This window comes from Odontesthes bonariensis, chromosome 10 (genome assembly GCF_027942865.1).
Source record: "Odontesthes bonariensis isolate fOdoBon6 chromosome 10, fOdoBon6.hap1, whole genome shotgun sequence".
NCBI lineage: Eukaryota > Metazoa > Chordata > Actinopteri > Atheriniformes > Atherinopsidae > Odontesthes > Odontesthes bonariensis.
The window spans coordinates 37,981,117-37,994,092 of record NC_134515.1 but is presented as its reverse complement, the minus strand read 5'-3'; the positions used below and the strand labels follow the sequence as shown (position 1 = coordinate 37,994,092).

The 12,976-nt window shown below is 41.5% G+C and overlaps 1 protein-coding gene across 2 annotated transcripts in view; it reads left to right on the top strand.

Moving 5' to 3' along the window:
- Positions 1–1,375: 1,375 nt before the first annotated feature.
- Positions 1,376–12,976, top strand: part of LOC142390413 (paired box protein Pax-7-like) — a 127,473-nt gene continuing 115,872 nt past the window's right edge. Inside the window, exons 1-4 of one of the 2 annotated variants that reach the window (XM_075475826.1) lie at positions 1,376–1,460; positions 2,296–2,531; positions 2,743–2,872; positions 3,577–3,705. In XM_075475826.1, the coding sequence (XP_075331941.1) occupies positions 1,376–1,460; positions 2,296–2,531; positions 2,743–2,872; positions 3,577–3,705 (580 nt within the window). Of the gene's footprint in view, positions 1,461–2,295; positions 2,532–2,742; positions 2,888–3,576; positions 3,706–12,976 lie in introns of both variants that reach the window. The other variant, XM_075475825.1, reaches the window with a different exon arrangement.

Here is a 12,976-nt window from a genome sequence, read left to right as displayed (position 1 = left end):
CGGTGCGTCTCAGGCTTTTTTGGATCTCTCATACAGAAACCATGAGTGTGTACACCGTAAATGTACTTTGTTTTAACACTTCTCATTGAATTGACTGTATGAACATGCAGGTCGCGTGTCGGACTCAGACAAAGGGACATCAAATCATGCAGAGGTTCTTTTATTCTTTGAATGAATCTTTCTATTTTCCCACTAACCATCCTGAGAGTGGATTTTTTTTCATTTAAATTACATGGATATAAAGATGACTTTTTACATTTTTCTACATTGAAAATAATAGTTTTATCATTTCGCCATAAATCGGTAAGATTTCATGAAGCCTCCAACTGCCGCGGCAAACACAAGCTTCTGTTACTACGCTCCTGGCAGAGAGGAGGAGGAAGAAGAAGAAGAAGAAGACGAAGACAAAGAAGAAGAAGAAGAAGGAGAAGAAGAAGAAGAAGAAGAAGAAGAAGAAGAAGAAGAATAATTCAGCCCGTCAGTCAGATTCAACAGCCCAATTCAATTCAATTCAGTTTATTTATACAGCGCCAAATTACAACAAATGTCATCTCAAGGCACTTAAATAATACACTCCAATTCAAGCCAATTGGAGTTCAACTAATTTTAATCATAATTCATTTAAAAATAATCCAATTCATTCATACAGAGCCAATTCAAAAACAGTTTCCCAGCTAAGGAAACCAGCAGATTGCGGGAGCCCCGACAGTCCGTGCAGGAGTTCATGTTGCCCCGCATCTCTCTCAGGTGGTCGTGTTTGCTGGAGCATCTGTCTCCCTGAACAGAAGCCCATCAGACAGCAAACATCAGCCCGGCCACCGGCCACCCCAGCCTGAACAAACACGCTGTCCCCGCTGGGCACGGACCGGTGTGCGGGAGGTGAGGAATGTGTGTGTGTGTGTGTGTGTGTGTGTGTGTGTGTGTGGATTCATTCTGATCCCTTTATTCTCATTGGCTGCTGAAACTTGTTGGAGCTTTTCCCGCTCGAATAAAAGAAAGCTCCAAGAACCTATCAGTACTCGCGACCCGCACCCAACTGCTGAGCCCGCCCGGTCCAGAGTCACCCGGGCCCCGTCAGAGCGGCTCAGCCTTCCCGCCGGCTGAGGAAGCTCATGTCTGAGTCAAAGCCAGCCTCATGAGCACGCTGACAGTGTGAGGATTCCCCGCCAACCCAAACACAACGCCTGGATGTCTCCATGCAGACATTCACTTCACTTAGACTCAGACTCCTTTTTGTCTTCTTCTTCATCTCATCTGCAAACACCTGCAGGTCAACACTTGAACTGGATATCTGTCACTTTGGATTTTCTTTTTGTGTCTTTTCCCCCAACATTTTTTCTTTCTTTCTTTTTAAATTTTTTCTTCCAATGGTACAATGTCATCTTTACAAGGAAGTTTGCCGCGTATGATGCGCCCGGCTCCCGGACAGAACTATGCCCGCACTGGATTTCCCCTGGAAGGTAGGTGTCAGCCGGCTGCACAGCAGCCTGCCGGGCCGGCAGACACAGCAGCCAGGCCGGCTTCACAGCAGCCTGCTGGGCCGGCAGACACAGCAGCCAGGCCGGCTTCACAGCAGCTTGCCGGGCCGGCAGACACAGCAGCCAGGCCGGCTTCACAGCAGCCTGCCGGGCCGGCAGACACAGCAGCCAGGCCGGCTTCACAGCAGCTTGCCGGGCCGGCAGACACAGCAGCCAGGCCGGCTTCACAGCAGCCTGCCGGGCCGGCAGACACGCTCAGGGTTGATGATGATTTTATGAGGAGGCTGGACGCTTACAGGCTCAGATTAAGAAATGAAAGAAACGAAATTAATATGAAAGACGTCTCGGAGGGGCTTTAATCAGGCAAAATGATCTGGCATGACTGTACAGAAAGTCAAGGCCTTTCTTCTGGGGCCGGAATTAAAAATAGCTTATTTGGCCAAATAGTCAGTTAAAGGTCCTCGAGACTTTATCGGTGACTGTTGTATCAAATTTCAAATGAATCCAAAATCTAAGGAAGTGTTGGAAATAGCCTACTAGGCTTTAAAGTCACCAAACGGCCCTATGAAGCAGAGAATTGTGTCTAAAGAGGGGCTCTCATCTCCCCTTTAGTGGCTGATGGAACTTTCTGATACTTCCTGGTCATCTGTTAACTGTTTATGGGCCAACTGTCCACAGAAATCTGTTCACTAACCGGTGCCCGTAGGCCTCTGAATTCTATCCACAGGAGATATAAAGTGTCTTTTAAATTCGGTGTTTCTCTTTAAACGACCTCCTGTGCTTCAGAGAACTGAGTGTGGCACCGTGTCGTCCACAGTATCCACTCCTCTGGGACAGGGACGGGTCAACCAGCTCGGAGGGGTCTTCATTAACGGCCGCCCGCTACCCAATCACATCCGACACAAGATAGTGGAGATGGCCCATCACGGGGTCCGGCCCTGTGTCATCTCCCGGCAGCTGCGGGTCTCCCACGGCTGCGTCTCCAAGATCCTCTGCCGCTACCAGGAGACCGGCTCCATCCGACCGGGAGCGATTGGTGGCAGCAAGCCCAGGGTGAGAAGAGACTGGGGGATCAGTCATGGAGGAACTGGCCTGGTTCAACGCAACAAGACTTTATATATATTATTTAAATCAAATTAATTTCACACACGTGTGTGTAGAATGACTTTATTCTTATTCTTATTCTTATTCTTGTTCTTATTCTTATTATTGTTTCCACCGGCGGCCTTTAGGCCACAAATCACGGTGTCCTTCCCCCCTACAGCAGGTAGCGACACTGGATGTGGAGAAGCGGATAGAGGAGTACAAGCGGGACAACCCCGGCATGTTCAGCTGGGAGATCCGGGATAAGCTGCTGAAGGACGGTGTGTGTGACAGAAGTACTGTCCCTTCAGGTGAGGCCTCTTCTGGTAAGCTACATTTAACTGAGTTCATAAGTAAATGTATATATATATATATATATATATATATATGTGTCTGTGTTTGTTAATGGACCTTTTAAAAAGTTCGAATCCAATGAATGAAATTTTTTTTGAAAATTTAGGCAAATGTTGTTGCTCGGAAAATATAATGGTAACAACAACAACAATAATAAAAATAATAATAAAACAACAACAATAGTAATAATACTACTACTAATAAAAAACAACAACAATAGTAATAATAATACTACTATTAAAAAACAACAACAATAGTAATAATAATAATAATAATAATGATAAAAAACAACAACAACAACAGTAAAAACAACAATAGTAATAATACTACTACTATTAAAAAAACAACAACAATAGTAATAATAATAATAATAATAATAATAATGATAAAAAACAACAACAACAGTAAAAACAACAATAGTAATAATACTAATAAAAAACAACAACAACAGTAATAATAATACTAATAAAAACACCACCACCACCAACAACAATAATAATAATAATCATAATAATAATAAAAACAACGATAGTAATACTAATACTAATAAAAACAATAATAATAATAATAATAATAATAATAATAATAATAAACAACACTAGTAATCATGATCCGTCAGCCTATCATCGGGCCTGTTACAGAGCTCTCTGTATATCTGCAGTGAGTTCCATCAGCCGTGTTCTTCGAGCTCGATTTGGAAAGAAGGATGATGATGAGGACTGTGACAAAAAGGATGAAGACGGAGAAAAGAAAACCAAACACAGCATCGACGGCATCCTCGGCGACAAAGGTAAGATACACACAAGCGGGCTGCTGTCAGCTGCTGCTGGGGCTCTTGTCTAAGTGATAAATTGTCTACAAATTGGGTCTAAATGGGTTTTTGCCGCTTTGGGGTTTCCTCCCAGAAGCCGGTCTCCCAGCAGAGACTCGAGCAGCTTAATTATTTATATTAGGGAGGTGTTGGAGTGGATCGGGCTCCTGTGGTGCGTCTTAAATGCTCCGTTGAAAGCGATGCTGACGGATGACCGATGTGCCAGTCCATATCAATTACAGGCAGCCCCCCAGTGTCCCCGCCGACACCGGAGCGAGGGGCCAGCAGTCCCTTGGATGTCAGATTCTCTCATTTCTGAACAGACTCAGATCTGGGCATGGCAATAATTACAACAACAGATAAGAGAGAGGACGGAGTTAAACTAATGTGAATCCAAATGATTTTGTGAGAATTGATTGAATTAATAAAACAGAGAGACCCCCAAAATATTGTCATTTAACTTCCAGCCATGATATTTATCATAATAACGTTGAAATGACGTGAACACGAAATGAATGCGTGTTTTCTGACCCCTGCCTTGATTGGTGGTATTTCTTCTTCCGACATGATCATCCGTGCTCCTCTGAAGATCAGCCTTTCGTGTCTTCCTGTCATCCGGGCCTGGCACTTGATAATTTGAGGAGTGAGCCTATTACAACTGGTAATGAAACTGGTGTTTGATGAATAGGCGTTTGTGTTGGAGAAGGGTGTAATAGCTCAAAGGCATAGTCAGAAATATAATTTATCCCCTATCAGCCCTCACTCTCACACTTCCAGGCACACACTTTCTCTTCAAGAGCTTTAAAGCAGATTAAATTGAGCCTTTTATTTCTTTTCACTTTCATCTCCCAGTGGCTCCGACATGGTGTGAGGCCCACAGCATAAATTCATGAGATTTAAGGTTCCTTTCCCTGATTTTTAGATTGTATTCTGAACATGGATTTCACATGTTTTTATGAGATTTTTGGTGGCATGCTGTATTTTATATTGTATATATTTCTATTGTAGAATGAATGACAGAGGTCTGACTGGATGCCACTAAACGCACTAAAAATACAACTCACCGTTATTTTCATCACATGCTTTTTTACACGATACGGGAGGACTAAAATACACTTGTGGAAGGGATGATTTGGTTTGATTTTGGTTTTACAAACACAAACCTGAGAAATGTACAGCTGAATCCTTCTGGTTTGGCTTCTTCCATATGTGACTGCAATTAGTTTGGAAGCTTTTCCAGAATATACTGCAGATGCATTAAAAACACCACATATTATTCATTTCTGTAGGGCAGGTCAAATGAATGTGGTCAAATGTACCAAAGACACATTTCCACTTCTTCGGTTTTCTGCATCATTCAGTCAATAGGCTGTTTACCAAAGAGAAGAATAAATTCCAGCCTGCTTAAGAAAAGAAAAAAAGGGGATATAGAATTTAAAATGAGAATTTAAAAAATGCAGCGGAGGTGATGAAATGCTGCTTTACTGAGAGCACAGGCTGTGGGACGTAGCTGCTATTAATAATCATTTTCCCCGGGCGTCCGCTCTCACTCTGCACCAGCCGCACTTTCTCACAGTCATTTTCAGGTTGAAATTGAGGGAGACCCAAATGTTGGTGGGAGATAACACAATCATCCCAGCCTGGGTCTGGGGCTGTGCATCACTTTATTAAACTGGGATTAACCTTCCCTTTCTCCCCTGCTGCCTCGCACCAACAAAAAAAAGAAAAAAAAGAAATCCCATTTTCAGAGCACATGTTAAAGACAACAATGTTCTGGAAGCCAATGTGAAACCCAGAGGAACTATATCAGTGCTAACAATAACAGCCATCATCATGGTGATCATCTTTGTGTTGAAAGAACTTCTGTTCTGCTTTCTTCTGTCGGTGTGTGGGCTCCAGATGAAACTCACCGTGGGCCCGACTCCATCAGCACTTTGATGTGTTTAGATGGTTCCTTCGACATGAAAAATAATGAAGATGATGAAAGTCCAACAGATCTAAGAAACCAACAATGACATGTCTTATTTCTGCAGTATATGACTGAACAATTCATTCATTTAATAATGAATTAATTCAATCATTTAAAAACAAGCCAACTAAAATGCGTAATCGACAGTACCAGTCACTGGTTTGGACATGTAGTTAATCATTTTATATTGCTATATCAGAAAGTATGTAGCAATATTTCAGTTGAACCATTGTGCTACTTTCAGTAAAGACGGTGAAACTGGTGAAAAAAATAAACTAAACATAAATATTGAAGATAAACTGATACTCTGACACAGGCTCATATAATGTAATATTAATATAAAGTGGTCTAATCAACCTTTCACAATCAGTAAAACTGAAGCGGTCATCATTTATCCTTACGTGAAGTTTGGTCCACAACCTTTAAAAAAATATATATTTCTAATAAATTATACATATCAGGTTTTTAGGAATAATTCCTTAACAATTAGACTGTGTCCAAAATCAAGTCAGATTCTCCTGTAATCAAGTCATTAAATAAATGTGGCTGACATGAGCGGGTCTCGTCCCTCACAGGGGTTATCAACGGTTTGTCAAGCATGTGGTATATATTCAACATATGGATTTATGGATTTGTTCTCAACCCATCAACCAGAAGGCATTCTCTGTGATGACAGGAATATTTCTGTCTGAGGTATCCTCAGCCAGGGTGGGCTGCGTGCTGGTATATGCTGCCAGTGGGGACCCTGCTGGACATCTTGGCTTTTTCTCCTCTCATGTTGACAGCAGCAGCTGTGGCGCTGTGCTGACCTGAGAACACTATCCATTCTGTTATTTACACTTTTACAGTGGAGGAGGAAAAGGGAGGAAAGATGCCAAAAAAGCCAGGCTCAGAAGCTTTGATCTTCTGGTGCTCGTGCTTATCAGAAACATTTGCAATGACACTGCCACAGTCAGAGTTCATCATATGAGCTGCTGCCAGCACTGATTCCAGGCCACAGCCTCCTGGCCCCCAACACCACTGCTGTGTTTCAGCTGAGAGGCTCCATTTCTCTCCATTAAATGATTTCATTTGCTTTAAGACTATGGAGATCAAATCTTAACACTTTCTATATTATTAATATTGTCAACTCCTAATCTCCAAAAGCATGTTTGATAGGAAGTAAATGTTCCTATAATTTGATTAATTCAAGCATCACCCCGGCTTGTTTAGGCCGGTCTCGCCTTGTGTAAAATGAAGAGGCCAATGGTTGGATCAGGCTGCTCAGAGTGGCTGGAATGGCATTGGATTCCTGCGTGGAAACTGGGTCACTGAAGAGGCGCAGAGAAACAGGGGAAAGAAAAGCCATATACACACCCAGGAAATAAGAAAATCCCTTTCTTGTTGCCTGATATAAATATTAGCTTTCTCGTCCTTTTCCTCTTGCTCACAAGACAAATGAATGAATTCAAAGGGTCTCACTGTACAGTTCACCAGGGGCTGACCCACTTGTTCAGCTTTATTTTTTATATGGACACCTCAGGTTTACAACAGAAGTCATCTATGGGGCTTTACAGAGAAAACAAACTTTACTTTATTTCTTGTAGCACTTGTAACTTTTCAATGGTATCTGTGAGAAAACAAATATATATAGAGAGGAGTTGCTGAACTGGGTGGGGGCTTTTAATCGGAGAATAGCAGCCCACTTCTTTGCCCTTGGAGTATTCAGTAGCCATTCCTTAATCCCTCTTTCATTTTGCCGACAAATGCCAAGAATCTTGTCTTGCGACCCAATAGGAAGCTGATCACTCAACAAAAGAGGAACGGTGCACAAAGAGCAAACAGGCAAAACGGGGTTGGGGGAGTCAGAAGCCTCTGGCATCCCATTAACAGCCCATTTGTAAAGGATACACACAGGACAATGGCAAACAGAGAAACCACAACAAATACACAAACAATATGACAACAACACAGCTACTGTCAACTCTGGTTGGTCTTTAATTGAGCCCTTGTTGAGCCATGTGCGCGGCCCCCAGAGTGCCCGACAGATATGCAACTCCCGTTTGTTTGTGACACCATGTGTTCACTCCTGGCGTGACCATGCACTCTACTTTCATAGGTAATGTTCATAAACCAGTTTTCAACAAGTCCATTTATTTATGGGTCAACCCTTGGTCAAATCTATAAATCTTTATTTACAAATGAGAGCAATTTTTTTTAAATATTTGTGTTAATATGTGTAAAGCTAAATGCTTGAAAAACAAGTCATGGTTGTAATATTTAACTGAGACATTTTTGATTTGTAAGCTGCTTCTGTCAGGACTTGGCAGGGAAACAGCTGACCCGTCCGGCTGCCAGGCAAAGCACACTCCATCACACACAGTCTATTCAGAGAAGTTTCCTTCTCCACCTCAGTTCTCTGAAGGCTAACGCCATCAAACACCGCCGTCTTTAAACATGCAGCTTCCTGCCAACATCCTCCTTTCACCAAACACTCCGCTGGCTTTAGGGTTGTTCCTCCATCTGCTCTATAACTGGGAATGTTTAAATCAGAGGAAACAAAATGATTCAACTGTGAATGAAATCATTTGAACATTTTTAACATCCACTGTAGAATACATCAGGATGGGCATTTTCTTGCCTTTAAACATGAAAACATGATATAGTCTTTAATCGTGGGGGAATAACTACACTGAGAATCAGAAATAACTGGGCCCAGTTAGACAACAATGTGAATGGAAATATGAGCAGCAGGCAGGAACAGGGAAACATCTCTGCTATGGGCTAAGGGAAAATAATTCTGCACTCGCCCTGTAAACATGCAGCCAAAACACAACTGCCATGAATGTTCATACTGCTATAGTTCTGAAAAAGGATATTGTATTTTTTTGTAAATGTCATCACTTTCTTCTGCTTGGTTCCATTTTGGAGAGGAGAATCTGTGAAAGGGCTAAAATAACTGAGTGTGAAAGCAAAGCCGAAGTGTGTATAACTGATTATTCATATTAGCAGTGAATGCAAAGTGTGAGCGCTTGGGAAATGGCTGCAAGAATTATTATTATTTATGAGTAGATGCAACACTAAAATCCTGTTTAAATTTCCTGTGTGTCTGGATCTATTAGATGGCTTATTCATGGTTTTCCTCATCAGTCCATGAAGGAAATCACATTCACCAAATGCAGCCATCCAGTGTAATTGGCTGGAAAATGACCTTAAATATACAGAGATTAGTGCGGCATAAAAGCCCAGCCATTTTGGGGTGGATTGGGGTGTAGAATAAAGTGTATATGCTACTCAAAGGTATGTAAGTGGATTAATGCCCATTTTTCTGTCAGTGCATTTGAGCCACATATTGAACACACACTCCGATCATGACAGGAACTGAGCATGTTTCCCTCGGCAACCTAAAGAAAACAGATGAGGGACTACGCTCGCTTTGAGCTGATCTTTCTGTTTTCTTTTGTTTTCTTTTGGATCTATGTGGTCCATACAGAGAAGTGGTTAGAAGAGCATTTATATATAACAATATTCCTGAAACAAAAAAAAACTATGAGATAGATTTCAACATGCACTTCCAGCTGAAAGAACCTCCCTCATTTGAGTTTTTTATCCCATTGTGGGACAGCGATGTCTATCAACGTGACGCTCAGGTCACCGACGCGTTCACGTCAGATCGTCCTTGTTTCATTTCCTGTGTGTTACACACACGTTACAGACTGCGTGGTGCACCTAATGTCCTCAGAGCAGCTGATTGTAGTCAATATTTTTGTTTAAATGACCACAGCCAGTTAGAATGATAGGTGTTCTTTATTTAGTTAACCAAACTGTCCATATGGCATTGATGTGTCTATGATACAAGTCGAGTTACACAGATTGTGATGTTGTGAAACACTGATTGTCGGAGGTCCTTAGTAAAATGGAGCTGTGTGTGAGGAGGTATATATATATATATATATATATATATATATAATATAATGTATAATGTATATAAGATTTTTATTTTTGATACTTTACAATGTCACACATTTCCAGATGAAATGACCTTTTAGATCTGATTTGAATGAAAAACTAGTTGATCTAAGTTCTGAGTTTTTTCTGTTTTCAGAGATGATGTAATCATATTTGCATTTTATTTTATATTAGCAGGGATTTATAAGAGACTTATATTTAAAACCTGAACATAATGCTTGATTCTTACAGAGGCTCATCCTAAAGTCAGTTGGTTTGAAAGTTTTTGCTGTCCGAGCATGAGCAGAAAAAAAAAGGTCTGCTGTCAGACATGGTTCTTCTGACTGATACACAAACAGTCCCAAACACCAAAAAAGGATAAAAAAAGAAGAAAATGGAGGCTAGTTGGTGATTTTGTGCCTACTTTTGCCATTGAGAGAGTTGATGAACTCCTCCAGGTTTTTTATAAAGAAAGGAAACAATATGAACCAAAGGCTTGAGGCAGGCAGGCTGACAGTTTATAAAGTGGCGGCCATTGTAGCCTTAAGGCAGATGCATGAATACCTCTGAATAGACTCCCTCAAAGTGACACGATTGAACCAGACAACAGCTAAATGCTGAAAGGAAAGCTTCTCCTCTGAGCTGCCTTGGCTGATCGGCATTTGTAATGTTCCTGCTCTGAATGCAACTGCACTGGGAAGTGTTACTGTGGTCCACTGTCTTTTTTTTGTTACCGCTGCTGAAGCAAAACCTTGTGCACGCTACATCTATCCAAGCAGCAGGTGTTTAGTTCGGACAGGGAAAATAATTCAAAAGAACAGCTCTCAAACCATGTGTAAAATAACTTTTTCCCTATTGATTACATGGTTTTGAATGATTTAATTTGATAAAAAAACAAAAAAACAAAATCTACTAGCTGAACAACAGGGAAACATGCAAATGATACGAGCTTTCAAACCAGATGGGATATTTTTTTAATTAAGAGGGCCAGAAGAGTCTTTGAGGGTTATAGACCATGAAAAAAATGTCATTATTTTCCTGAAAACAAACACACAGCTCTGCACCTTTATTGTAGGTCTTACAGCAGAAGCATAAAGTGGGGATAAGTGACACAGGGACGCTGACTTCATGTACATTTATCCATCCATTTTCTACACCCAATAACTCCATCTTAGGATCGCGAGTCATTGGGCGAGAAGCGGGGTTCCCCATCGACAGGTCCATCACGACCTCATGTACAGATAATGTAAATGATGTCATGAGGTCTGGAATATTATTCATGGAGATGAGATGAGGAACATACACTGTTCCATGTAGCTCATTCTAACTGCGTTGCCCGGGTAATGGCTACCACACATGTGTTCCACTTTGTAGGCTACGGAATATTCAGATGTCTTAGTTGAATCTTAAAACATTAAAACTTAAAACAAACTTTAGCAATTTTTTCCTCCCTCATGTCTCATTTTCCATCCCAGGAACATGTGTTCATAGTTTAATAAGGAGTAGCACAGTAACTCTGTATTTAGGAGTTAAGCACCTCACATTTTATTGAGCTTTTGATAACACCTTGCTAGTGATTGAACACAAGGTCACAAATATACGTGCAGTAATATTGCTCTGTTGTATTATTAGCTTATTATGTTAAGCTGATGTGAGGAACGTGCCCAAAGGAGCAGGGCTGCTCTGGTTACTTGTAACGTTTACTTTGTGATGAATCTTTGTAGCTATGTGATGTTGAGATGGTATATAAAACTAGTGTGTTCAGTCAGAGGCTTCTCCAGCTCCTCTGCAAAGAAGAACAGTATAGGAGTTCATTTCTGCCAGCAGCTATAACCATATTCAACGACTGCTTATGACAAATAAGATATAAGTAAATATCTGAGTAAATAATAAGAAAAAATTTAAATAACAAACTGCAATATTATAAATTCCTTTAAGGATTCATAAAGTATTATTTAATTTTTAATTCCATTTGAGCTATGTCAAATGTGAGTTACCCAATCCAAAACCCCAAAGAAGAACAGAGAGATAATAAGGTCATGCTAACTATGTCCAGAAACACATTTCATCCCCAGCAGAGGAGTATGTAAACAGCCACAGGTTTACTTCAGGGAGGTTGTAGACAGTGTTGGGAGTAACAGCGTTTAAGTATAACGGCGTTATTTTTCCAGTAACGGAGTAATAATTAATTACTTTTCCCATCGTTACAACGCCGTTATCGTTACTGAGAATATAAAGTGGCGCGTTACTACAATTTGGTTGTAGGCTTTCGGCTACACATCAGCTGCCTGGAGAGAGAAGGGGTGGGGATGATGACACCGTCAAAATGCGATGATGATTGGCTGTGTGGGCGGCTGCCCTGCTCACGCTGTCTCACTGCACGCGCTGACGACTACTACTAAACTCACACAAGACAGCGACAATGGCGACGAGCCAGGGAAGTTCAAAGGTAGCGTTCTCTAACTGGAAGTACCGGCACTACTTCTCACTCGTGGAGATAAAAGGCAAGAATGTGTATGTAACATGCACGCTATGCCCAGGGCAAAAAACTTTATCCACGTCTGCCTCAATTACTCAAATCTAATGAAGCACCTTACATCAACCCATGCGAATATGAAGCACTTGTTGCTTCTGCAGCTGCTAACCCAACCCCAAGCCCAAATGCAGCTAGCTAACCCAACCCCAAGCCCAAATGCAGCTAGCTAACCCAACCCCAAGCCCAAATGCAGCTAGCTAACCCAAACCCAAGCTCAAATGCAGCTAGCTAACCCAAGCCCAAGCCCAAATGCAGCTAGCTAACCCAACCCCAAGCCCAAATGCAGCTAGCTAACCTAACCCCAAGCCCAAATGCAGCTGGCTAACCCAACCCCAAGCCCAAATGCAGCTAGCTAACCCAACCCCAAGCCCAAATGCAGCTAGCTAACCCAACCCCAAGCCCAAATGCAGCTAGCTAACCCAAGCCCAAGCCCAAGCCCAAATGCAGCTAGCTAACCCAACCCCAAGCCCAAATGCAGCTAGCTAGCCCAACCCCTAGCCCAAATGCAGCTAGCGTGAGCCCCAGCGAAGGAGGCGGAGCCACTCGAAAACAAACAACACACCATCACCATTTTATTTTCAATATTTATGTTTTTATTTCTATGCATCATATGGCAGGCTGCAATCTATTGAGTTCAAATAAATACCCAATGTTCTAAATTACTGTATTTATTAGTGTTTTTATTCTTCAATCAGTTAATATAAACATATTTGATGTTAAAGATGTTATAGAACGTAACAGCGTTATAGAACATAAAAAATAACGCCACAGTTACTTTGCTGAGTAACTAATTACTTTTACAATGTGGTAACTGAGTT